The sequence below is a fragment of the Equus caballus genome, chromosome 19 (assembly GCF_041296265.1).
Source record: "Equus caballus isolate H_3958 breed thoroughbred chromosome 19, TB-T2T, whole genome shotgun sequence".
Taxonomy (NCBI): Eukaryota; Metazoa; Chordata; class Mammalia; order Perissodactyla; family Equidae; genus Equus; species Equus caballus.
Window position 1 is genome coordinate 43,680,837 of NC_091702.1, and position 26,746 is coordinate 43,707,582.

Here is a 26,746-nt window from a genome sequence, read left to right on the forward strand (position 1 = left end):
GCTCTGCGTCCCTCAGGACTCTGACCTGGAAAGCGCTTTACGTGTAACCCTTTTAAGGCCCCGATCCTTTGTAGCTGTTTGTAAACTTGTCCAATCTCCCTCACCGGACTGCAGGCTACCGACTAGAGGGAGGGAGAGGGTGTGAATGTTTGGAAACAGTTTAAAAAGTGACAAGAATCCAATTTTATTCGTTATGCATGGCACAATCCTATAATATCAATAATGGCAATGAATATTAGAGTTCATCTACAATTCTATCACCTAATAAATCACTTGTTTCTATTTTCCCTTCCATTCCCTCATGCATTAAACCTTAGGCAAAGCACTGTGCCAATCTTGGTTCCTGTGCAGCTTTTACACAACGTAAATACAAATTTGCACTTTGCTTTTCATTCTTTTTCCTTTCTGCTTATCCTAAGTATTTCTGAGGCTGCAAAATATATATTCACCATAAGGCCTTAGCGGCTACCTAATATTCCATCAAGGACACACGCTTTAAGGAATTATTTCAGTGTAAGCATCCAGCATCTAGGAGTAAACGCTAATAGCATTTGACCTTGCACTGCAGAGGCTGGAGATCGGTCAAGGTTAGACAGAAGGCTCCGGGTCGCAGGGCTGCAGCCAGTGCCCCGCAGCCCCTCCCTCAGCCTTTTGGCGCCTTTTGCCTCCCCCGCCCCGGCCGGCCCGAGCGCTTGCGCAGCCCTCCTCCGGCGCCTCCATTGGTGCGCGCCGTAGCGGAAGTTGCCCAAGTGGGAGGGGCGGGAGAGACAGGGCCAGCCTGCGAGCCAGGCGCCTCCCGTAGTCTGCTTGGCGAGGCGTCCGCGGCGGCCGTCGGCGGCTTGGGTAGGGGCGGACCGAAGAGTCGCCTGTGTGAGTGACGCGCCGCTGTTAGAAGCCGCGGCCCTGCTGTCCTCCCTTCCGCCTGCAGCGCTGGGCCGAGCGGTCTGCGGCGCGGCTCCCTTGGGCGCTGTCCAGCAGCGTCGGGGAGCCCCAGGGGCGCCTCCGGGTGGGGTGGCCGGGATGGAGCGGGGACCGCGTGCTGCTGGGGAAGGGGACGCTGCGGCGCGAGGAGCGGGCTGCAGGTGCAGAGGGTGGAGCCGCGGGGTGCAGAGCGGCTGCCCTACTTCGCGTCCTTTCTGCGCCCTCCCGGGCTCGGTGGCGGAGCGGCGAATGGTTTCTCTGTGAGGATTCTGAGGGCGAGAGGAGGGCCACCGCGCTGTCGCTCTGCACCCCGCCACTCTGCGTCCGACTCCTCTGGCCCCCTGCGTCCCTTGTTCTCAGTGGCTCGCCCTTAAATGCTGGCCCTCCGGGGACGGCTTAGGCCGCGGGCTCGGCAGCGAGGAGTCCGCGCCGGGCGAGCCGCGCTGCCGCAGCGTTGGCGGGTCCTCGGGAGGAGCACGTGGCCGCTCCAGGAAGCGTCCCCGCAGCGCTGGGGGTGGAGGTCACCTTGAGCTCGGAGCCCTTTGCTTCCTCGGGTCCCGTGCGGGCTCTGGTCTCTCCACCGCTGGAGGGGACCGAGCTGTCCTCGATTCGGTTAGGAGTGTGTCGTGGGCGTGCGGTGGGGGTTCTGTAAGCTGTACCCTTGAACTCTGTACAACCTGATCTCTCGGCGTGCCCCTTGGCCTCGTGGGTGGCTTCTCAGTTTTCCCAGGTCAGAAGCCAACTGAACGCTGCGGGCGTTCACGTTAAGAGTATTGGGGCTGCGAGGCTGTCCTCACTATAAAATGGGAGACCATAGGACAGATAGTTCGTGGAAGCGATGGTCCGGAGGCTAAGGAAAAACGGTTGAAAATTAGCGATATGGGCAGAGCTGTGCTGTATTGACAAACGCCTTAGAGGCCCATGGTGTCCCTGTTTCTGGTGGTCAGCTCTCTAAGGGGGCAGTGGGGAGAGTGGGTAAGAAAGTCATGCTTTTTTGACTTGACTCTTTTTGGTCAACATTTTCCCTTTGCCTACTGCTGGTAGCGACCTTGGGTATATTAGGGAATTCGATTATTGCTGCTTTTTCCTGTGTGTGCGTGTGTGTGTGTGTGTGTGCTCGCGCGCGCCTGTGTGTGTTTTAGGGGGAGTAGTAAGAGGATTGAAGTGGGAAATAGTTGTCCTGTTACAGGAGTATTTGGATACCTGATACCTGATACCTTTATTCTAGGCTTAGATATGAATTTGCAATACTAGAGGCTGATTCAGTTGTCTCTGGGCTGGGGAGTTTGACCTTATTGACAGAGACACTTAAGGTGGTTTCCAGAAGTTTTCTACTGTCAAAATTAAACCTAGGCTATCTGAAGTACTTATTGGCCCTGCTGTTTTTTCCCTCAGTTTTGGATTATAATAAACTCAGTGTGCCTCACAAGAAAATCCAGAATTATTTGTCACTGATGTGAAATATTTTCCAGAAGTCTATATATAGCATAGCACCCTTTAGCTTTTCTTCAATGGAATGTTCTTGTCAAGTAATGGTGTGCTTTCTAGCCTGTGCTGAAGACCCTTGGATAGGAAGGAGTGACTTGGCTAACTCTGCCCTAGGCGTGGCAGTTATTCGCCTCTGATACTGTACTTACCTATATTGGAGCAATGTTCTCAGCTAAATTTGAATCAGACAACAATGAAAGCTAGTTAAAAATGATCCTCTGAGGCCTTTTGGCACTCTTCTGTGCATGTGCCTTCTGTCTGCTCTCCTAGATGAGCACTACACCAATAGGCTGCCATGACTTCAAGGGGTGACCTTCAAATTGGTCAGTCTTTTTTCAGAAAGCTGAATGGCAATGAAGATTCTGCTTGTTTTTGATTTCCTCTGCTGCCTTTTCATTTAAAGCTAGGGAAGACCTTGATTGTCTCTTCAGAAGTCATTCTGGGTGTACACAAGTGTGTGAGTTCTAAGGACCCTGCAGAGGTTTTGTAAGTTCATGTAATCTTTTCATTTTCACCTGCAAGTGCATAGTTGCCTAGGGAAGTAGTTTGCAAAATGGGTATCTGTAACCAATTGTTTGAGATCTTGGAGCCCTAAACTTTAAAGTTTTTCTGCTTTTTAAAAATCTCCCTACTACCCAAGCTTTGCCCAGTGATTTCAGGATAAACCAGAATAGTGGCAAGGATGGGAAAGATTCCAGGTCCAGGGGTTTCATTATATTCTTTTTCGTATTGTTTCCAAATGATATGAAAAATGAACCTCATATACATTAAGCATGCCGCAATACTGTTAAGAAATAAAATACCTTTACTCTTTGTTGATTACTACATAATTCCATATCAAGTGTTATAGGGCAGTTAGTCAGAGAAGGCTTCATAGAGATGGCCCTTGAGCTGAGCCTGGAAGGAATGAGTAGGACTTCAAAGACAAAGGAAGAATGCTGGTGGGTAAAGGCAGGGGCTGGGTTCTGTCTTATTTTGGAGAACGTAGAGGGCAGTGAAGCTATTAGGTAATGAAAGTCTAAACAGAGCCTCAAAAGCAGGCAGAGGAACTTTATTTCATGTGAGCTCCAAGGACTTGAAACTGTGGCCTGTTTTCTAAATGGAAGTGGACTTGTCAGTGGTAACAAACAAGGGGCTTATTCTTATTTCGGGTAAAATAGAATAGCAGCTTTGGGTCTGTTATACACAGATGAGAGTGTATTTTGGTACCTGATGCCCCCATCCCACCCCTGTTTAGCTGTATGTATTGCATACAGACCCCTGGTTTTGAGACACCCCAAAGTAGCTTAAGACCTCAAGATAATTACTGTATTTTAAAAAATTAAAGAGAAATTAATGCCACATTTCAGGAAGGTAGGCATAAGATGATTTGAATTCTGAAGAAGTTTGAGGCTGTAGTTAGTTCCTTTGCCTGCCTCCTGTCTTCCATCCCATGGCTCAGTTAAAGACATTTAAGATCCTCCTTCTATTTTATGTTCAAAACAGGTGGGGCTCTATTTTGCTTACTTTAATTTTCATTATTAACGTGAGAAACGGAATAGTTTTTCCAGTTACTTTTGAGAACACCAAAGATACACAAGGTGATATTTGGTTTGTGTCTTGTAATGGATAATTAACGTCGTTGGTGACATCTTGAAATAAGCCCGGTAAGATTTGTTTGGCCTTTAGATGTGGTCTTTTAACAGACCTGCCTGTTTGTAGAAGGATAGTGTTACAACTGGTATGAAAAGTTTGTCTCCCATGCTTTTAGGGCATAGAGTGATTTCCGTTGGAAGAAAATTCATTAAGGGATTCTCCTAAGTAGAAAGCTTTACTCTGTGTGGGGTCATTTTGAAAGAATGACTTAAATTTGTTATGTATAATTTCAGGAATAACTTTTGTGGATATCATAGAATTATCATGTTCTTCACAGGTGTGGGGTTAAATGATGAGGTTAACATGGGAATTGCCTAGGTCACAATTTCCTCTGACTTGATTTCTTTTATGTCATAGTCTTAATTTTATGCCTGGGGTTGAAACAGAACTAAACATATCTGTCCTCTCAGTAAAAAATGTACTTAGATTTTAATTATACAAAATCATAATTACGTGTTCTATTATCTGCCTGTTCCTGCAGACTTAGAATTACTCAGTCTCCTCATCATTTATTTAAATTCTTTATTTAGATCACTTATTTAAATATGTTGTCACTTTAGTCTTAAAATTAATTTCAAACTAGAAACCTTGAGGAATGGCTGGTTCAGATGAGTATTAAACCTGTGAGCTGCTGTTTCCTAGAAAAGGGTGGTTGATATTGGTTCGGGGTGGGGTCTTCTAGTTCTGGCTCCAGAGATTGGGTTTGTACTGTTCTGGTGCAGCGAGAGTGATAAGCTTTTTGTACCAGATGGGACAAGAGATTGTGCTTCTAAGAATATGACCTATTACTTATTGGCTCTGGTCTTTAAAGCTTGGGAATTAAAAAAAAATTTTTTTTGTTAATAGATTTTTGATAGGAGACTTTTCAAATGCCAGTTTCTATAATGTCTTTTGTTTCACAGTCTGCATATATCTCATAGCTTGCTTTGTGCCATGTGGGTGTTAAATGTGCTGTAAGTGTACTTGCAGCATGGGAAAAGCCTTGAAATAGGTAGTATGAAGTAAATAGCCATTTTATACAGCTCAACATAATCACTTTCAAGTGTCTGGATGCACTCAAACCAAATTAACTAGAAAATCTAGATTTCAGTTAATGTCTATGCTTTAACTTAGGATTCTCTCTGTTGGTTACAGAGGTGTATTTTGCTTTGGAAAAAGTTAAGATTAATTTCTTAAATTTCTGGAGATGAGAACACAGTTTCTATAACCCAGTAACCCATTGAACTTCATTTTTAGATTATCAGTTTTCAGCCTTGAACAAGTCACTTAACCTCTCATAACTGGTCTCTTTATCTGTAAAATAGCGTACTCTATGTTTTTCTTTTGTCAACTCTTTTTACATCAGAGGTCTGTCAAATCATTTGTAGGAACTGTTCATTTTAATCAGAAGGATCAGGGTTTTTTTTCTCCTTTTCCGTTGAAGATGCTTTGTCACTGGTGTATGGAGCACGGCCAGTCTTGACTTAATTCTATTTTAGTTTGGGTTTGTTTTTTTTTCAGGTGCTAGTCTATTGTTTTTTATTTGTCCCTTTTCTTTGCCTACCAAATTCAGTTACTTAAATCTACTTACCCTGATGACATTCTAATTAGCTTTCCCCACATTTTTAATTTTGAAAAATTTCAGGCCTACAGGAAAAACTGAAATAATAGTACTGTGTGTATTCATGTACCCTTTGCCTAGTTTCACCAGTTGTTAACAGTTCACTTTTGGTGTTAACAGTTAACATTTGCTTTTTTAACTGGAACTGTTTGAAAATAAGTTACAGACCTCCCGACACTTCATCCTTAAATTCTTCACCGTCGATCTCCTGAGAAAAAGGGCATTCTCCTCCAAAAAGATGATACCATTATCACACTACCCAAATCTAACGTTGATAAAATACTGTTTTCCGGGAGTTAGTCTACATTCAAATTTCTTACTTCTCCCAATAATGTCCTTCAAGCTGCTCCCTCCCCACCTCAACTCAGGATCTAATCATGGATCACACTAAATATAGTCGTCATGTAAACTAAATCTCTTGGTTAAAGACCCTTTCTAGAAAGATAATAATATATTTTCGAGTAAATTTGATATATAGTAATTAATCTGGTGTGGTAATGAAAAGCCCTCGCTAATCTGATACAGTGGTATCTATCTCATTCTATGAATTCTCTTTTTTAATAGGAGGCTCATCAGTGTGACAGCACGGAACGATGGATCAAGCCAGATCGGCGTTCTCTAACTTGGTAAGGTATTTTAAGTGGTATTTCTCGGTCACCCGTTTGCAAGAATGTGAAGTATAACAGAACGACTGTCTCCCAGGAAGCCTGAAATAATACCCAAAGTTATTATCCGGTATTCATTTACCTTAGAAGTGGTGTTCTTGAGGCGGAACTGATCCCACAAAGCAAGGGTATACTCAGTCTTGAGTGGAGTTAATTATGGAAAATCTTAAGAGAAGTTTCATGGCATTTTGGGTGCCGTGGAGAGGGACAGCCAAGCACAGAAGATGAACTCAAGAAAGCCCTGATCAGACTATCCCAGTAGACGGTACATAGCTGACCAAACGTTTTATACGTGTTCCTATTCATTATCCTCTCCTTCATATGCTTTCTTTTTCTCTTTTTTTAAAATCTCAGTTTGGTGGAGCACCATTGTCATATACCCGATTTAGTCTGGCTCGGCAAGTAGATGGCGATAACAGTCATGTGGAGATGAAACTAGCTGTAGATGAAGAAGAAAATGTTGACAATAACGTGAGAAGTAATCACGCCAGCCTCACAAAACCAAAAAGGTTTAATGGATCTTTCTGCTATGCTGTTATTGCTGTAATCATCTTTTTCTTGATTGGTAAGAGTGGCCATTCAAAACTTAAATGTTGCTTGTCACCAACTCTAGAAGTCTGTTAATTCAACTCAGCAAATGTTTATTTTATACCTTTTTATGTGCTGTTGTGCTGGGCACTAGGAATACAATGATGACTAAGATTCTATACCTGCCTTTGAGTTTCGCCTGGTGGGAGAAGAGAGACACACGAATCATTTCAGTGTAATGTGCAAATGTTACACCAGAAATAACGCATCGGTTATTTGTAGCATTGAATATGAGTATTCAGGAAAGGCTTCTGGGGGGAAAAATACCTATGCTTTGCAAAAGGAACTGTTTAAAATAAAGTTATATAATTTATTAGATTGAATGCTTTAAAATATACAAAAAACTGAGATGCATTATTTACTTTCAGACTGCTTACAATTTGATTAAAACCAGTATTTTCGAGGCTTATAAGCAAGGATTAACAATTCCTATATGACTAGATTATAAATGGAATTCTATAAATTCAACTCTGAAACTTTTTATCCTTAGGATTTATGATTGGCTACTTGGGCTATTGTAAACGTGTTGAACCAAAATCTGAATGTGGCAGATCAGGGGACTCCAAGGAGATAGAGGGAACAGAACCACCAGAAACGGAAGAGTACTTCCCTGAAACACCGTCTCGCTTACTTTGGACAGACCTAAGGACGATGTTGTCAGAGAGACTGACTGCCACAGAATTCACCAACACCATCAAGTAAGCTCTAGCTTCTTCCCAAGTTCAGCCTCAGCACCTAAGCAGATACTGATGATTAGCTACAGGGAAACAAAACAAAGGTGACAGTCTGGAGGAAAGGCTTGTTAGAGTAGGGGAGGCTTCCCATGTGGAGTTAGAGGGTAAGGAGTCAGTAAAGAATTTAAACTATGTTGATAGGAAAAAAGTGAGAAGTTTTGTGGGGACTCTCCTTTCTCTTAAAAAAATTCCATAGGTCCTTGATCATTTTGGGCATCTGGTTCTTCGTAGCTTGTTGCTTGTTGTCACTTTCTTCTGCTCTGGGGTTTCCATCTTAACCCTGTGTAAGTCATGCTGAGCTTTGCTGCTATTCACAAGGGCATCAGTAACTATCTTCATCCTCTAGATCAGGACTGACTGTCCAGCTTGATATGTCTCTAGTATTCCTTGATTTCTTCAGTTCTCACTCATTAATGCATAGCCTAAGAAGTGTCCTTAAGGCTTCTGCTGTTAGTTTTTTTGGGTTTTTTTTTTTTTTTTTTTTTTTTTTTTTTTTTGCTGAGGAAGTTTAGCCCTGAGCTAACATCTGCACCAGTCTTCCTCCAGTTTATATGTGGGTTGCTGCCACAGCATGGCTGATGAGTGGTGTAAGTGTGTGCCTGGAATCCAAACCCGTGAACCTGGGCCATCAAAATGGAGCATGCTGAGCCCAAGCTCTATGCCACAGGGCCAGCCCCTGCCCTAAGATTTTTAAGATCTTCCTTAGGCACGTACTTTAACTCTGTGTAAAGAATAAATTCATCTTCTACTTTTTGCTACCTTCCTACAGTTTCAATGGTACAATAATTCTTTTAGTCTTTAATTAGAAATCTTGGCATTGTTACTTCATCTAGTGAATGCTTTTGTGTATACTATACATACACCAAGCATTATAGGTGAGGGGAGAGTGTAGTCTACCAAAAAAAAAGATAACTAATATAACGTGATGTGTATATTTACAAAGAGCCATGGGAGTCAGAAGAAGAAACAATTTTGCTTCCAGAGGATTCAAAATGCTTCAGAGTAGGTGAAAATTGAAGCTGCACATCTGGAGTCCACCAACAATACTATTATCCTTCATTTTGCTCACAACAGATCTCCTGGAAGCGACTGATTCCCCCTGACACTACCCTAAGCAGATATGCTGTACTGTGATGGGGCTCTTAAAGGAATGCTTTACAGTGGAAAAGAAATTTTAACAAGTTTGAAGTCATGAATTCCTTCAGATGTGGGGCATAATTTTTTCTTCTTCTTCTAAGTTTGTCTCTATCTGATCAATCCAGAAATTTTGGGTCACAGTTAATTTATCTTAACTATAATGGATAGTATTGAGTTATGCTCTTAAAACAGTTTTAAAACAGATATTTGAGTTTAATGTTTATTTTAAATTAAACTTCAGTTCATTTAACAGTGACCTTCTTTTCCTCCAGGCGGCTGAATGGAAATTCTTATGTCCCTCGCGAGGCTGGATCTCAAAAAGATGAAAGCCTGGCTTTTTTCATTGAGAATCAATTCCGTGAATTTAAGCTCAACAAAGTGTGGCGTGATGAGCATTTTGTTAAGATTCAGGTCAAAGGCAGGTATGTTGAACGATGGTAAACTTACAGAAGAAGCTGTTTTTAGGTGTGCTAAATATAGCAAAGATTTTCAAAATAATGAAGTCAAGTACTAAATGTATTGAAGCCATTTAATTTTTTTTCCTAAGCTTGCCCTTAGCTTCATTTTAACTTAATCTTTTTTAGCAATGCTCAGAGCTCGGTGACCGTAGTGAACGGGAGTGGTGACATGATATCCCTGGTGGAGAATCCCACTGGTTACGTGGCGTATAGTAAGGCCACAACAGTTACTGTAAGTAAGGCAAAACACTGCATGACTTTTTTTCTCCGGGTTGAGTAGCTCAAAAACTCATTGTCTTTACTGTTCTCGTAAAATGGAGCTGGTCACGAGATATTCTTGTTCTCAACCCTCCTGTGCTCAGTTAAAATAAAAATCCCAAGTCCTCATCCTGGTTGGCAAGGCCCTAAGTAATTCTGCTGCTCTCCTCTTCTCTCACTCCGCCCTGGGTGTTCTGACCTCCCTGCTGTTCCGCAAACACTCTCAGACTCGAGCCTGCTCCCACCTCGAGGCCTTTCCCTTTGCCTGGACCACTCTTCCTCTAAATATCAGCGTGGCTTGTCCCCTCGTCATGGGCAAGTCTCTTCTCCGATGTTGCTTCCCTGGGGAAGTCTTCCTTGAGTATCTTATCAAAGATGTCTTTCCTCTAATCTCTTCCCCTTGTCTTGCTTTATTTTTCTTCATAGTACTTGTAGCACCCGACATTATTCATTTGTTTCCACGCTAGAATGTAAGCTACGCGAAGGGCTGGGGTTGGTTTCATTTGCTGCTGTGTCCCAGAGCCTCGGACGGTGCCTGACACGTGGTAGTATTTGCCGGGTGAATGCATATATCAGATTCCCCTTATGTGGATATAAATAGGTATCAATAACCATCTTGGCTGGTGTTTAGTGTTAGCTTGATTCTGTGATGTTTGATCTTTTAAAATTTAGGCAAATATGACCAAACTACCATAGAAATTAAAAAACAGCTAATAGAATAGATGTATCTAGGTTTTTTAGGTTAAAAACCACATATTTATATGTCAGGGGTCTATGTAGTGGATGCTTTCTGAGCCAGATGAACTTTTGTGGTAATTTTTGGTCTTCCTGGTCACCTGTTCTGTATCACTTTCCCTGACTGCTTACAAGCCAGGAGTTTGGAAGTGGGTAGATTGTTCTGTTACAGAACATTGAGGATTTTAGTTCACCTGCAAGCTTTCTATACTTAGACATTTGGTTGTTAATGTTGGCTGTACATCGAACTCTAATAGCGTTTAGGAACATTATGCTGACAATTTATGTAAATATCTAAAAGTTGATCTCTGCAATCACTTTATTGTAATAGTGTTTAGTAATTTTTGGACAGATTTATTATCAGAAATTTCAGTGAAGACCTATTCCTATGTATGTCCTCAACTCTGGGGTTCAAGTGTGGAAACATGTAATTGGTGCTGCCATGGCTAACCTATAATATTTCTGTTGGTATATGTCTTTGTGTTTAACATATCCTTTGTGTTTATTATCCTTTCTCTGTCCCCAAAATATCTGAAGCAATGTAAAATAGATGTAAATTAATTAATGTAAATAGATCAGTGGAAATTAGATTAAAGGCAGCCTGAGATAATGAAAGACATGAGTGTAGGAGGCCAGAAATGTTGGCTTCACTCCTTGTAGCCCTGGCCAGTTTGACTGTGGAACTCTCACATCCTTTCTAGGCCTTGACCTCCTTTTTTTTCCTCTCTTGGTTTGATCTGTAAGACCATTCTGTCTCAGACTCTATGGCTCTTCTAATGCCGTAATGCTTATTAAATCTAATGTCTTTCTTCTAGGGTAAACTGGTCCATGCTAACTTTGGCACTAAAGAAGACTATGAGGCTTTAAGCTATCCCGTGAATGGATCTTTAGTGATTGTTAGAGCAGGGGAAATCACTTTTGCTCAAAAGGTGAGTATGGCTTATTAAATACATTGGTATCGTATTCTTCAGTTGAACGGCATTGTTTATTACATTCTGAAAACCAGCAGTGTTGAACGCTCATACCTGTTAATGTAATTTAATTTACTAAACTGCTCAACAAATCAAATAAGTTCCAATTATCTGAAGTGACAGGATGCTTCAGAACTATGGCATATCCGCTTGGAGTATTTTGCAGCCATTGTCTTTCAGTGAAAATGAAGTAATCAGAAATGCGTAAGTGAAATTGTGTCTGTGTAACTGAGCTTTATGTACATACAGAATTCAGTTATAACTATGTTTTATAAAAAGGGAATTTACAGGTCAAACTACACAAGGGACAGAATGGAACATATCAAGATAGTAGTTGTCCCAGATGGGTTTTTTATTATTTCTCTTGTCTTTTAAACTCTCCTTAATGAGTTTTAAGACACATATTTTTTCTAAACATATAAGCTATTTGAAACGTTTGGGAATTTCAGTGTAGTCCCCTGTAACTGTTTGTCCTCAGTGTAAATTCCAGGATAGATTCTTCTAGTTTTGTATGATTAGGTCTTCATTTTTTGAGCGTTACCTGTTTCTCTTTAGGTTGCAAATGCTGAAAGTTTAAATGCAGTTGGTGTCTTGATATACATGGACCAGGCTAAATTTCCCATTGTCAATGCAAATCTTCCAGTCTTTGGACATGTGAGTTCTTATTTCTTGAGTAAATGAGTTTTGGGGTTTTCCAAATTATTGCTAGGTTCTATCTACATTAATAGAAATTAGAACTGTGCCTTCCTTAAATAAGCTCTTTTTCTGGAAGAGTTTTAACAGTAAGCAGGAAGATGGATTACATGACTGTGAGACTGTTATTACTTATTGCTAAAAATTTTGTTTTGTTTGAGGAAGATTAGCCCTGAGCTAACATCTGCTGCCAATCCTCCTCTTTTTGCTGAGGAAGACTGGCCCTGAGCTAACATCCATGCCCGTCTTCCTCCACTTTATACGTGGGACACCTACCACAGCATGGCTTGCCAAGTGATGCCTTGTCTGCAGCCGGGATCTGAACCGGTGAACCCCGGGCCGCCAAAGTGGAATGTGTGCACTTAACCTCTGTGCCACTGGACCGGCCCCATGCTAAAAGTATTTTATCAGTAGTGTCTTGAATTGAGAATTTGGCCTATGCCATATAAAAACGAGTCACATATCATAGAGCTACTCAGACTTTCAGACCTTAAGGTGCTCAGCTAAGCTTGGGATGTAGCCTCATACTGAATCTGGATCTTATAGGGACCTTCTTGCATAAGTGCCTGATGGAGCTAATTACTTTTTTGTTTTCCTAGGCTCATCTGGGAACCGGTGACCCTTATACACCAGGATTCCCTTCTTTCAATCACACACAGTTTCCACCATCTCAGTCATCAGGATTGCCTAATATACCTGTCCAAACAATTTCCAGAGCCGCTGCAGAAGCGCTGTTTGCGTAAGTTCTTATTTGAAAGTTGTCTTGCAGGGTGAGGTTTCATGATTAGAGGAGGAATGATATGTTTAAGTTGATTTGATAAAATGTTAAAAGTGTTGGCTATAATTTTTCACATTTGGGTCATTTAGGGGATGGATAGCTTTTAACGTGGTGTAGACAAAAATGAAATTTATCCTCTATAAAATGATCTTAATAGTAGACGTTAAATTTGTAAACTTGAAGAGTCCTTTTTCAGTTCAGCCAGTGAATTCCTTGTGCGATATTCCTGGCATAGCTTCTGTTTGAGTACTTCCTGTTACAAAGCACTTTGTTGCCTGTGGCAACCCGTTCAGTTATTAGAGAAGATCTGTTAGAATGTGTGTTGAGCTGAAATCTTATTCCCTGTAACACCCGTTAGTTCTGGATTTTCTTTTTAAGAACAGAACGATTCAAGTTTCCTTATCTATGGATTGAATATCCTCAGTTCTCCTGATCGTTTCTAGATACTTTACAGTCATGATTAGTCCTTCTGGATGTCCTCTCTAGTATATTAGTGTCCCTCTTTAAAAATAGAGCCATCTAATTAGAGCATGCCATTAATTTTTATCTTGGTCTGGACATATTTTGCACCTGGTATTGGCACAGGACGTAGATCTAGTTTCAGACACCTAATGTGAGCATTTGTTTGCTGCGTGACGTAGAACGAGTTACTCTAACCCTGCTGATCATGTTTCTTGGACTTTATTGGGTCGCTGAAATGGATTCTACTTAACAGGATAACTGGTCTTAAATGAAGAACATCTACATGTAAGGAGTTTGTAAAATACTATGTGACTGTTTTTTCTTTTTTTTAAAGATTGGCTCCTGAGCTAACAACTGTTGCCAATCTTCTTTTTTTTCTTCTTCTTCTTCTCCCCAAAGCTCCCCAGTACATAGGTGTGTATTCTAGTTGTAGGTCCTTCTAGTTGTGCTATGTGGGACACTGCCCCAGCATGGCCTGATGAGCGGTGCCATGTCTGCGCCCAGGATCCAAACCAGCGAAACTCTGGGCTGCTGAAGCAGAGCGCGCGAACTTAAACACTCGGCCATGTGGCCGGCCCCTCATATGACTATTAATAATGCTATCTGAGGCATTTGTAATAGATGATTCTGACTGACTCATACCAAACTTAAAATCAGTGAATTCTTCCCATCACCTACAAGTCTTTTCCTAACCTGTGAAGCCAGCCCATTATCTCATCCTTGTGTCGTGAGGGATAATAATGTTTTGACATAGTTAGAGCAGTGATTGTTTGCATAACACGAGGAATTGGATAGGGAAAGAGATCTAACTGCGAGTGGCATGAGAATACTCTTTTATAACTGAGATAAGAAGGTATGCTACCCTTGTTAGTGGAAGGAGTCAGGAAACATGAAAATATATTAATGAACTTTTATATAAGAGCTTATTTCTGAGTCCGTCTTGGTATCTATTTCAAATGTAAACCACAGCTATATCTCTGGCAGAGAGGCAAACAACAGGTGAGAATAGGTAGAGAATTTTTTGAAAACATTGATTAAACTAGGAAGTAACTCATGGTTTTCAAAAGACTGCCCGCAGATCAGAGTAAGATGCAAATGTTGGCCTCTGGGGAGTAAATTTTGTGTGTTCTCTTTATCTGTTCACTTACCCTGGAACTTTCCTGGACAGGGAGGATGACTGACTTTATAAACCTGCTGGACGTAGCAGTAAGTCAGACTCTGATCTCTGTTTTCTCCTACTAGAAACATGAAAGGAGACTGTCCTTCTTCTTGGAAAACAGACTCTTCGTGTCGGCTGGAATTCCCAGGGGATAAGAATGTGAAGCTCACAGTGAACAATGAGCTGAAAGAGATAAGAATTTTTAACGTCTTTGGAGTTATTAAAGGCTTTGAAGAACCAGGTAAAGACCCTTGGTTTTTTGTTTGTTTTTCTGTTTTCCTCACTTCTTCTTAAGGATGTGGCCAGAGGAGGCAGTGCAGCAAGGCTGGCTCGGCTCAGTTTCATGAAATGCTAAATCTTGTCTGTCCCAAAGTGGGCTGTGGAGGGGTCGGTTTTATTGGGAATTAATAAGGCCCTAGGAAATTAACTTGTCAAAAAATCACCATATCACTAGAAAAATCTCTTAAGTTATTAAGTAGACCAGTGGTAAGCAAATTTCTTCTTCTTTTTTTTTTTTTAAAGATTTTATTTTTCCTTTTTCTCCCCAAAGCCCTCTGGTACATAGTTGTATATTTTTAGTTGTGGGTCCTTCTAGTTGTGGCATGTGGGATGCCGCCTCAGCATGGCTTGATGAGCGGTGCCATATCTGCGCCTAGGATTCAAACCGGCAAAACCCTGGGCCGCCAAAGCGGAGTGTGTGAACTTAACCACTTGGCCACTGGGCCGGCCCCCACATTTCTTCTTAAGGGGGCAAATAATAAACATTTTGCAGGCCACCCAGTCTCTGTTGTAACTCTTCAGCTCTGGCATTGTAAGACAAAGACAACATAGCCAATACATAATGAATGGGCATGCAGGCTGTAGTTTGCCAGTCCCTGGAATAGGCAATCTATCTATCTAAATGCAATCAAATAGTCATATCATTTAATAAGGAAAGCCCTTGGACTTAATAGCTTATTAAACAATTAGCACAAATAAGTAGTCAGTGACTAAACTTAATGGTAATATAGAAAAAGAGTAGCAGTACTAAAGAGATGAGTATTGTCATGTGAACTTTTAATCCCTCGAGTCCTAAGTCAGAACTGCAGGGAGCCCTCTTATTCTTAATACTTAGACTACATTTTTACCCTTCTACTAACTTACTTATTCAGGACTTCAACATTAGAAAACAGTTTAAAAATTGATTGTGTAATTTGTCCTCTTTTTTTTTTTTAAGATCGCTATGTTGTAATAGGGGCCCAAAGGGATGCCTGGGGTCCTGGAGCTGCAAAGTCCAGTGTAGGAACAGCTCTCCTATTGGAACTTGCCCGGATATTCTCTGATATGGTCTCAAAAGGTAGAGTACAAATTTTGAGAACTTGAACATCTGTGTGCAATGTATAGTTCTAAATGTTGTAATAGGCTGTGCTCACTTTTGCCTATATTCCTATGGTTCACTCGTGCTGGACCCTGAGTTCTGTTTTTTTTTTTTGTTTTTTTTTTTTTTGAGGAAGATTAGCCCTGAGCTAACTACTGCCAATACCTCCTCTTTTTGCTGAGGAAGACTGGCCCTGAGCTAACATCCATGCCCATCTTCCTCTACTCTATATGTGGGATGCCTGCCACAGCATGGCTTTTGCCAACGGTGCCATGTCCGCACCCGGGATCTGAACTGGCGAACCCTGGGCCACCGAGAAGCAGAACGTGCACACTTAACCGGTGCGCCATCAGGCTGGCCCCAGACCCTGAGTTCTTAAGTACAAAGTAGATTGTTTTTTGTTGTATCTGCCTTTGACTTTGAAACAGCTGTCCATGCAGCATCTTCACTGTACTGGGAATCGTGAATTTCTTTGAGACAACAGAAAGTGTTATATTGGGCCCTAATTCTTAGTATGACGTATCTAGAATGATATTGCAGATCTGACATTGTCCCAAAGGAATCTATTTGAAAGCAAGCAGTGGCGTCCCTGTGTACTAATGTTCTACACTTTTGTTATAAAATTGTAACATATAATTTTATATATTATATTTATAAGTATAATATGGAATATATTTGATTTATAAATACAATATATAATATGTTTATATATATTTATATATTATACTTATATAAAGGTCTTCTTTCAAGCCTTTCTTCCATGGTACTCTGCCACTCCTCTACAGCCTCCCCCTGCTCCCCCTCCCCCAAGCCCCTATCACATTCTTGAATCTTTGGGTCATAGGGTAAGTTATAGTGCTTAACTTTTATACAAAAGTACAGTAATGCAGAAAAATACCCAGGGAAGGGCGAGCGATGGAGGGCAGTGGCACATATAGCCCCAAAAGGAACTGTCACTAATGTAATTTCTCTGAAAACTATTTCCTGTAACTTAAACTTGTGAATTTTTAGTCTATTTCATGCCAATTGTTTTAAAAGTAATCCAGTGTTTTAAATGACTTACCCCTAAGCGAATTATTTTCAAAGAAGATACATATCATACTTACACTGCGATGGCAAATATCTCTTGGTCCAGAAGTTAAGGGACTCAAAGAATGGAGTTGGAAAAAAGTGGCTTTCAGGAAGCCAGTCACTACTATGTACTTGAAATCTTATCTGCAAATGATCTCCTAGCCTGTTCTTTGTAGATTACTTTTAAAATTTATTCCTGTTCCTTTTTTCGTTCCTTCACCTGGGGCCTCAAAGGAAAAGAAATATTGCTGAACCTGCTGCCTTGAAGTAGAAGTTTCTGATTTCATCTTGAGTCAGTTGCCTACCTATAACCTTTCCCCAGATCAAACTGTTTGTTTTCTTTTAGGTGGGTTTAAACCCAGCAGAAGCATTGTCTTTGCCAGCTGGGGTGCTGGAGACTTCGGAGCTATTGGTGCCACTGAATGGCTGGAGGTATTGTCTATGTATTATCCATACCCAGACTGGGCACCCAAACTTGTATTGGCTTAATTTGTTCTCCAGAAACCATGCTCTTTTAGATTTGATTCCGTCATTTTTGCCTTGGTATATTTAGTCTCAATAGAATCCAAATTTAAGAAGAAATTCCTAATAATAGGTATAGATCACTACATATTGGTACATCAGTATTTTTCCTTCTCTTCCAGGGATACCTTTCCTCCTTGCATTTAAAGGCTTTCACTTACATTAATCTGGATAAAGCTGTTCTTGGTAAGTACCCTTTCCGTTAGCTGTTTGTGAATTCCGGTAAACTACTTACAAAACAGCAGAAGAAAGCTTTCTAAAGCAGCACTTGTTATATATTTATTGGCCATACCTGGATCAAAAGATTGACGTAGCTTTCTCTTAATAGGCCATTCAGTGACAGAATGGGTGCAGATTGCCTTGTCTAGAGCAGCGGTTCTCAGGGTGGTCCGCAGATCAGCAGGATCAGGATCACTTGGGAACTGTCAGAAATGCAAAATTTCAGGCCCTACCCCAGACCTTTTGAGTCAGAAGCTGGGGCATAGGTCCAGCAAACTATTTTAACAAGCACAGCAGGCACTTCTCATGCACTAAAGTTTGGGAACCACTAGGCTGGGCTATATTTCAGACCAGAAGGAACTAAACCATACCATATAGAATAGGACTTCCGGAGACTAATTCACGTCTTACTAGATTGTGGTATCACAGATAGAAATACCAAATAATCAAACTGCTGAAAGAGTTTGAATGTTATTAAAAGTGCACATATAGTCTTTGGATGAACTGAGAATAGTGAAATATCTACATCGGGAAGCAAAGGGAAGGAATTACAATTGAACGGAATCTTTATTAGATTAGTCGTCATTGCCGTTTACCTACACAGCAGAATGTATTGGATATAGCAAGCTTGCTGGGTGAAGCAAAAAGCTACCCCAAACCAAATCATTAACATTAAAGTACACAAAAGCAAGGAGTAAGAACTTCAGTTGAGTCAAATTAGGGTTAGCAGTCACAAAAGAACCTGACTCGTAAATCACTTTTTTGTCTACTTGGAGGATAATTGCATATGCCACTGATCTAGGGGTGTTCCAGTTGGGCAAATGCTTTTAGTTGTAGAAGTAGCAGTGTGAAAATTGCTCGACTAGAGACGGGGCAATGTTAAAATGATCTCTTTGCAGGTGCCAAGAACTTCAAGGTTTCTGCCAGCCCACTGCTGTATTCACTTATTGAGAAAACGATGCAAGAAGTGAGTATATACCTAATTATAAAATTGTATAACTTAATTTTTTATCTAATTTACGTAAGATGGAAAACATTGATATTTAAACCATTATAAGTAACCAATAGCAGAAATCTGGAATAAATTCTATAGCAGCATTATTTAAGTCATGCTCTTGGCTTATTTGCCCCCAGCCCACTGAACCATGTGAGATGAGGGAGGTGGTATGTGAAGGGCTCTCATCTCAAACAATATGTGGTCTATTTAAGAATATGTAGCAGAATTCCATGAGGCCTAAGCTGTAGTGTAGGTGCCCACAGGGGGTTGTCTGTAGAGTCAGAATGTTAAGGAAGGTTTAAATGGACTTGAACTATATATATCTAAGACTTAAGAAGGCCAGATAAAATATTCATTGAATAAAGACAGACATGTGGATGACCATAGTTTTGAATGAGAGAGGAACAGTATTTGCCTAATGGGATTAGAGGCTATATACTGGAGTGGCTAAAGTTGGAGGGAAATAATGCTCAGAGAACTTGACCTTGATCCCATGGGAAACTAGGGATTACTAGATAGGGTCTCCAACAAGGCAGTAAGGTGTTTCCAGGTTAGGCTGGCAGTAGTATAAAACGTGCTAGAACGCAGAAACCATACACAAGATGGGTATATCGTGAAGGCTAGTGAAGGCTTTTAAAATTGTGGTTAAGCCACCTTTAAGATGTTAATTAAGGAGGAAAACATTTTTTCCTCACCATAACTAAAGGAGCCAACAGCACAAGGCTAATAGGAATAACTTCAGAAATTTGACATTGTTTAAATTGTCTTAAAGAAATTTTTTCAAGAAGATAAAAAATTCGTTATTTTGTATAAATGTTTATAGAGAAACATGTTAGTGACTAGCCTGAATAAGTTGAGAAAGGTTCATTTTAATGATACATTCATTAATTTCTTATTTTACAGGTGAAACATCCAGTTACTGGGTTGTCTCTGTATCGGGACAGCAACTGGATCAACAAAGTGTAAGTTGAGAAAAGTGAATGCACAGCTAATAAAAAAGCAGAATCACCCAGTAGCACCTACTCTGTTAGGTAGAGATCTAAACCTAACCTTGCCGTGGGCGTACCTGTACCTAAAGAGATTCAGTTGAAGAATTTATTTCGGGGCAAGGGTAGGGTTGCATGGTAGCACAGTCTTTTCTTAAGAAAACTTTCTAAAGACACATCTTGCTTTCCTTGCAGCGAGAAACTTTCCTTTGATAATGCTGCATTCCCTTTCCTTGCATATTCTGGAATCCCAGCATTGTCTTTCTGTTTTTGTGAGGTAAGTCTGAAGAACTCTAGAGTGTTACATCTTAGATCTTCTTTCATCAGTTATAGGACCAAGTTTCCTAGAGTGCTTAATGTGTTTTATAAGAAGTTAGACATATGCAGTTATTGCATGCTCCCTCATTATCAGTCTTAACATAGAATTGTTATCTCAGTGAGCTTAATTAGCATTTGAATTTATTTTCCAAAACTTCTTCAATTAAGTATGATGAGTTTTTATAACAAGCCTACATTGGACAGGGAGGTATAGAATATTTCCATCAAATGAAAAGTTCTACTGGACAGTGATCTTCTTGATACCTGCTGAAATATGGTTCCAGATGTTTGTCTAGAGGTGTTTTGGTCTCTTAAGCAAGGATAATGGGTTAAAGCACAAAAACCAAACAGAAGTAAGATTGTTACAAGACAGAACTTTGAACTGACCAAGTTGTAGGGAGACAAGATTGGCTTGGTACCAGAGCCAGTTAGAAGGCTCTGAAAGCTAAGCAGAGAAAACAGAATGATGAAGGCTTCTGTGCCGAACTGCTGGAGATGGAAAACCAGCCCTGTAGCAGCTCTTCTGAGGGGTGAAGAGGTCCTAATGTCAGTGTAGGGGGTCAGGATGGAAGCTGTTGACTTTGGCCTCAGAATGGCCTCAAATTCTTCATCCAGTAGAGGCCAGGTCCTTACTAGGCTTCTTAATACCTGTTATCTTAGTCTGGGACTAGGATGGGAAAGGTTTGAAGTGAGGGAGTGATGAAAGATCAGCATCTGGAGATTCACCTAGCTGGCATTCTCTTGACCTTCTGCCAGAGCAGCCGTACGAATGGTGTTGAAATAGGCGGTCATGATGTCTATGTAGTACATTAGGAAGAACTGAGTGTTGGGTCCTGTGCTCAAGGAAATTTATGGATGCTTTCTGTTGACCTTCAGAAGTCATGTTTTTAAAAAATTCTTAATGACTTCTTAGATGTCAGAAGTCTAGCAGTGCTGGTTCAGAGGTACAGGTAATAAAACAGAGATGTACAGTCTAAAAGTAAAGGATTGTCAGTGAGGTTGTCACCAAGGTCAATGGTAGGGAATAGAGTCAAAGAAATAGTTACAAAAGTTGTCTAATGAAGGCACAGAGAAGTTGTCGTGAGCATCAGACATTGTTAGAGGGGTAATACTGTATGAGCGGACCTAGTGCTGCATGATTAGGAAGAAGGTAAATTCCAGTCTGAGAGTAACACTTTATATTCAAAGTACCTTTCATGCATGCCTTCCTCTTCCCTCATTAATGTGGGCCAAACTTCCCAGAGAGAAGAGAACAAGGATATAACTTCAAGGAGTTTGGCTAGAAATCTCTTCAGGGTATATGATGTGATAGAACAGGGATTCTATAGAACCGAGAAGAAAGTAGTCCTTCTAGGAGTAGGTTAGGTTCAAAGGAAGCAGCAAAAGTGGTGTCTTCGTAAAGTAGTGGGTTTGCGCTAACATTGGAGGAGGGATACGTTAGAAGCAAGGGAAGAATTGCCATTACTGTCACCTCGACGGTGAAACTGGGATGTGAGGCTCCTAGTCCTGTATCCCACCTGAATATGTTAACCTGGCTTTGTTTTCCAGGACACGGAGTATCCTTACTTGGGTACTACCATGGATACCTATGAGGTACTGAGTCAGAACGTTCCCGAGTTGAGCAGACTGACACGTGCAGCAGCAGAAGTAGCTGGTCAGCTCCTAATTAAACTTAGCTACGATGTTGAATTGAACCTGAACTATGATATGTATAATGACAAAATACTTTCATTTGTGAAGGACATGAACCAATTCAGAGCAGACATAAAGGTGAGCACAGTTAAAGTCAAGTTCTTCTTGCTCAAGTGTCAAGCAGTTTGAAGAATGCCATTAGCTGTTCCTGGGGAGGGGACATGATTGGCAGCCAAAGTACGGTTTAAAGTGAACCGAGGTCTAGTTTTACTTAGAATCCATAACTCATTTGACAGGGAGGTTGAGAGGCTGTGAGTTACAAGATCTAGGAGAGGCCACAGCAAGTATTAATTGCTGGTTTCCAACTGGTTTTATGGTCCTCGAAGTCAATTTAGCAGATCCTTAAATGAGGTAAATCACTGATAACCACATCTTAATTATTATGGCTCTCTTGAAATTTGAAACTAATTGTAACTGATCAAGAAAATGCGACTTAGCACATGGAAATAACTAGATTCTGAAGTTCATTGAACCACAATGTTTGAAGTTTTCCCTCATAGGGAGATTGAACTGGAAATGATAAACTACACAGGATTATATACTTTAAAAAAAAAAAAATTGGGGCGCCAGCCCCGTGGCTGAGTGGTTAAGTTTGCGCATTCCACTGCAGGCGGCCCAGTGTTTCATCAGTTTGAATCCTGGGCGCGGACATGGCACTACTCATTGGACCATGCTGAGGAGGCATCCCACATGCCACAACTAGAAGGACCCACAACTAAGAACATACAACTATGTACTGGGGGGGCTTTGGGGAGAAAAAGGAAAAAACCTAAAGTTTAAAAAAAAAAAAAAATTGGCACCTGAGCTAACATCTGTTGCCAATCTTTTCTTTTTTTCTTCTTCTTCTCCCTAAAGCCCCCCAGCACATAGTTGCATATTCTAGTTGTAGGTCCTTCTGGTTGTGCTATGTGGGATGCCGCCCCAGCAAAGCTTGATGAGTGGTGCCATGTCCGTGCCCAGGATCCAAACCGGCGAAACCCTGGGCCGCCAGAGCAGAGCACACAAACCTAACCACTTAGCCATGGGGCCGGCCCCCAGGATTATATACTTTTACTAAGTCAATTAAATTAAATTTCTTGATGAGGATGATTTTCTTAGGAGGCTAAGAACAGATAATTGTACTATCTGCTGGTTGAAATATGAGTGTGTTACTGTAGTTTATAGGGCTTGGAACCTGCTGTACAAGGTGTTTAAGTCTTGCTCCCCCGAGTCTTGAGCCTGTCTGTGAGTCGCTTCCTTTTATCAGAATCATCTCAGTTGCTATGCTTCAGTTAGGCAGGTATATAGAATAACATCCTTAGAAACCAGTGTCCGATAGTGAATTTAATGTCTTTCTGCTTCAGGAGATGGGTCTGAATCTACAGTGGCTATATTCTGCTCGTGGAGACTTTTTCCGTGCTACATCCAGACTAACAACAGATTATAAGAATGCGGAGAGAGCAAACAGAGTTGTCATGAGGGAAATCAACGACCGTATCATGAAAGTAAGTAAACTCTTAGAAAAGGATGGACTAGAGTATGTTAATTTTTAATTGGTAAATCTTGAGATTTGTAGAAAGTACAGTAATATCTCTAGGAGCCTAGAATCTTTTGCTGCTTTAGAATTCAGCACAGATTTTGACTCTTACTTATTTACTAGCACAATCTGGAGCCAACATCTCTAAACTGGAAATACAAGAGACATTTGACCTCATATTAATTTTTTTAGGCTTTAAAAAAATTTTTTTTTTTTTTTTGAGGAAGATTAGCCCTGAGCTAACATTTGCCAACAATCCCCCTCTTTTTGCTGAGGAAGACTGGCCCTGAGCTAACATCCATGCCCATCTTCCTCTACTTTATATGTGGGGTGCCTGCCACAGCATGGCTTGACAAGCGGTGCCATGTCCGCACCTGGGATCTGAACTGGTGAACCCCGGGCCGCAGGAGCAGAACGTGCAAACTTAACCACTGCGCCACCGGGCTGGCCCCCTAAAAACATTTTTAAGAAGAGATTAGTGACCTTTAGCTGTCATTTTCTCTGTATTTATGCTAATTCAGCCCTTAACTGCTTTTATCTTAGTCTGTTTGGGAGAAGCAGAGACTTCATTACATGGAAACTTGTTGTAAACCTTCCATATCTATGCTATGCCCCAACCGAAAAAAATACCCAGTACAATTAGAGTTCACTTTTACAAAGGAATGGACACTTTGTTTTACAATTTTCATGTTAGAGCATTAGTGTCATGGTTCTCAACATTCTTAAATCCAGGGAGATTTTAACATTTGAAGTGAGAGAATGACAGTTGCTTTCCTCTGTCAGGTCCTTTCCTCACAACAGAAGTCATAGCGTTGTGCTGATGCTCCTGTGTGCTTTGTTTTTCTAGGTGGAATATCACTTCCTCTCTCCCTATGTGTCTCCGAGAGAGTCTCCTTTCCGGCATATCTTCTGGGGCTCTGGCTCTCACACTCTGTCGGCTTTGCTAGAGCACTTGAAGCTGCGTCAGAAAAACAGTGGTGCTTTCAATGAAACTCTGTTGAGAAACCAGTTGGCTCTAGCAACTTGGACTATTCAGGGAGCTGCAAATGCCCTCTCCGGCGACATTTGGGACATTGACAATGAGTTTTAAATGTGATACCCATAACTTATGTGAGAATATCAGGGTAGTGTGGTTTTTAGACTTGTGCTGGTTGTGCAACATTTTTCAGTAGGGGCTATTCAACCTAATGTTGTTAAAATTCTACCCAGTCATCTTGGTACTCCTATATGTTTTTAGGCAGCAGCTTTTAATACAGGGTAGGTACCTGCACTTCAAGTTAAAGTGAATAACCACTTTAAGATGTTCATCGTACAATATTTTCTCTGATCGTCTCTAGAATTTTAAGTGTTTTGTAATGGTAACGGCCTCTTTCCTGTTAAAGTTATGAAAAAGTCAGAGCCAGTGGCGTGAACCATTGCTCCAAGTCCTGAGGATGTGAACTGGCATCTCATGAGCGGGAGGAGGGAGGCAGTAACTGCTGAAGGTTGAGTGTTGGCTCCCTGTGATCCTCCACCCTCATTTGACGCTCGATAGGAGATAGCAGGTTGTAAGACCTGATTCTCCAAGTGAGATGTATTCCTTCCTTTAAGGATTTAGCTGGTTTCCACGTTCCTGCGTGAAACAGTTAACTTTCAGAAGAGATGGGACTTGTGTTCTTGCCAGTGAGGTATGAAATAGAGGTCCTTCAGCTGGATAAATTGAGGTTCAACTGTTTATCGCAGGAGTAAGGCCTTAATATGTTAACTTCAAGATTGTTTATGAAAAGAGGAGACCAGAAGCCAAAGACTTAGTATATTTTCTTTTTCTCTGTCCCCTGCCCCATAAGCCTTTGTTTAGTTTTTTATTGTTTTCTTTTTTTCCAAAGTATTTTGAAATAACCAGTTTTAGGTGTTTAATTTCAAACTCAGTTTGTTGGACTTTAAAGAACACACTGCCAAATTTTGGCCAAAGTGTTAATTTTTTGGAAAAGCTTTCTATCATTTTGGCACTGAGATATTTATTGTTTATTTATCAGTGACAGAGTTCACTATAAATGGTGTTTTTTTTATAGAAGATAATTATCGGAAGCAGTGCCTTCCATAATTATGACAGTTATACTGTCGTTTTTTTTTAATAAAAGCAGCATCTGCTAATAAAACCCAACAGATACTGGAAGTTTTGCATTTATGGTCAACACTTGAGGGTTTTAGAAAACAGCCGCAAGCTAAATAAAATTATAAAGCTCTAAGCGTTGGAGAAGATTAAATTTAATTAGGGGTTGCTAATCAAGTTAGACTTCTGTTTACCCAACCAGATAAAAATGGCAGTTCTCCTAAATGCAATGAATTGTGATCAAGTTATAAATTAATGTCACTTACAGGCTGTGATAATACCCATATGTGTTACAGCTCAATTTATCCAAGGTGTAACTAATTCAAATTTTGCAAAATTTCCAGTACCTTTGTCACAAACCTAACTCACATTATCGGGAGCAGTGTCTTCCATAATGTATAAAGAACAAGGTAGTTTTTGCCTACCACAGTGTCTATATCGGAGACAGTGATCTCCATATGTTACACTAAGGGTGTACATAATTATCGGGAACAGTGTTTCCCATAATTTTCTTCATGCAATGACATCTTCAAAGCTTGAAGATCGTTAGTATCTAACATGTATTCCCAGCTCCCTATAATTCTCTTATCTTTTAGTTTTAGTTGCAGAAACATTTTGTGGTCAATAGCATTTGGTGGGTAAATTCTAGCACTCTAAGATAAAATTACTTCCTTCAAGATTCTTTGTTCTGAAACCTAACGCAGTGTTTGTTATATTTGTGGTTTCTCTGGGTCTTCTGTTTAGCAGGATAGTAGCATACATTTATAATGTTTGCTCTTGGCAAATGAATTTAACTTTATCCCTTTATTTGCATGTTAGCTCCTATAAACTTAGTTCATACAAGTTTAAATCCAAAATTGACCTTTTAGCTTAAAGCAGGGGAAACTTGTATAGGAGGCTTGCGGGGAGGGGGGAGCGAGGGGTGTAGGGAGGTGAAGCTTGCCACAGGATCTTTGATCATGTCTACCTACCCGTTAGTATATGGTGATCGTAAGTTTAAATGTAGCTGTGAACAAATAAGTTTGAGGCTACAGGAGTAAAGACTTTATTTTCTAGTACTTAGTGTTACTTACCTAAATTAAAATAGATCTAGGTTATTACAGCCTCACTGAATTGTTTCACTACTGTCTCTTTAGTCTTCACAGTGTTTTATCTTGAACTGATGTTGAGTGCAGCTAAGTGATCAGTTCATAGCTGGGATTCCTAGTTTGGGCATCTTGCTTCATCATACTTTAATGAAAGCTGAATGACTTCAAGGCATAGTATGAATAACAGGCATATATTTTACAGCAGTAAATCTCTAAAAACTCTTTTCTGTGGTCAGGGTTGAGTGATTAACAATCAGACGACCCAGTAAATGGTAAGAGGCTTATATTCCTGAATGAAATGTATAGCTCACTAGTGACAACCTGCTAGTCTTCAGATTTTTTCTGCCTATAGATATCATGTGCATTTTGAAGGTAAAGGATAAAATGAGTGAGCTCTGTCATGATTCACTATTCTAGAACTTGCATGACCTTTACTGTGTTTCCTCTTAAATTTTAGTTGGCTAGAGATGGCTTATTAGACCTGCCATCGTACGGCTCAGCTGTATCTTTATAAACAAGTGATATGCCCTTATAGTTGTATACAATCTGGTATGTGTAACATTGTGGAGATTTCTTATCTGATTTAATAAAGTGCTTGAACACTGA

The 26,746-nt window shown here is 40.6% G+C and overlaps 1 protein-coding gene across 5 annotated transcripts; it reads left to right on the forward strand.

The window, feature by feature from the left end:
• Positions 1-712: 712 nt before the first annotated feature.
• On the forward strand, positions 713-26,746 carry TFRC (transferrin receptor). Of its 5 annotated transcripts, none has more exons than XM_005601764.4 (19): positions 713-870; positions 6,209-6,270; positions 6,664-6,874; positions 7,388-7,595; positions 9,041-9,190; positions 9,353-9,458; positions 11,035-11,148; positions 11,746-11,844; positions 12,483-12,622; positions 14,366-14,523; positions 15,499-15,618; positions 17,057-17,142; positions 17,355-17,418; positions 18,351-18,418; positions 19,352-19,410; positions 19,630-19,711; positions 21,301-21,522; positions 22,788-22,928; positions 23,808-26,746. In XM_005601764.4, exons 2-19 carry the CDS (start codon positions 6,238-6,240, stop codon positions 24,048-24,050), a joined length of 2,304 nt encoding a protein of 767 aa, XP_005601821.1. In that variant the 5' UTR covers positions 713-870; positions 6,209-6,237; the 3' UTR covers positions 24,051-26,746. The 5 variants fall into 5 exon arrangements, with proteins under 5 accessions (XP_005601821.1, XP_070098453.1, XP_023478899.1 ...); XM_070242352.1 differs by lacking the exon at positions 713-870 and adding an exon at positions 906-2,895; XM_023623131.2 differs by lacking the exon at positions 713-870 and adding an exon at positions 977-1,651.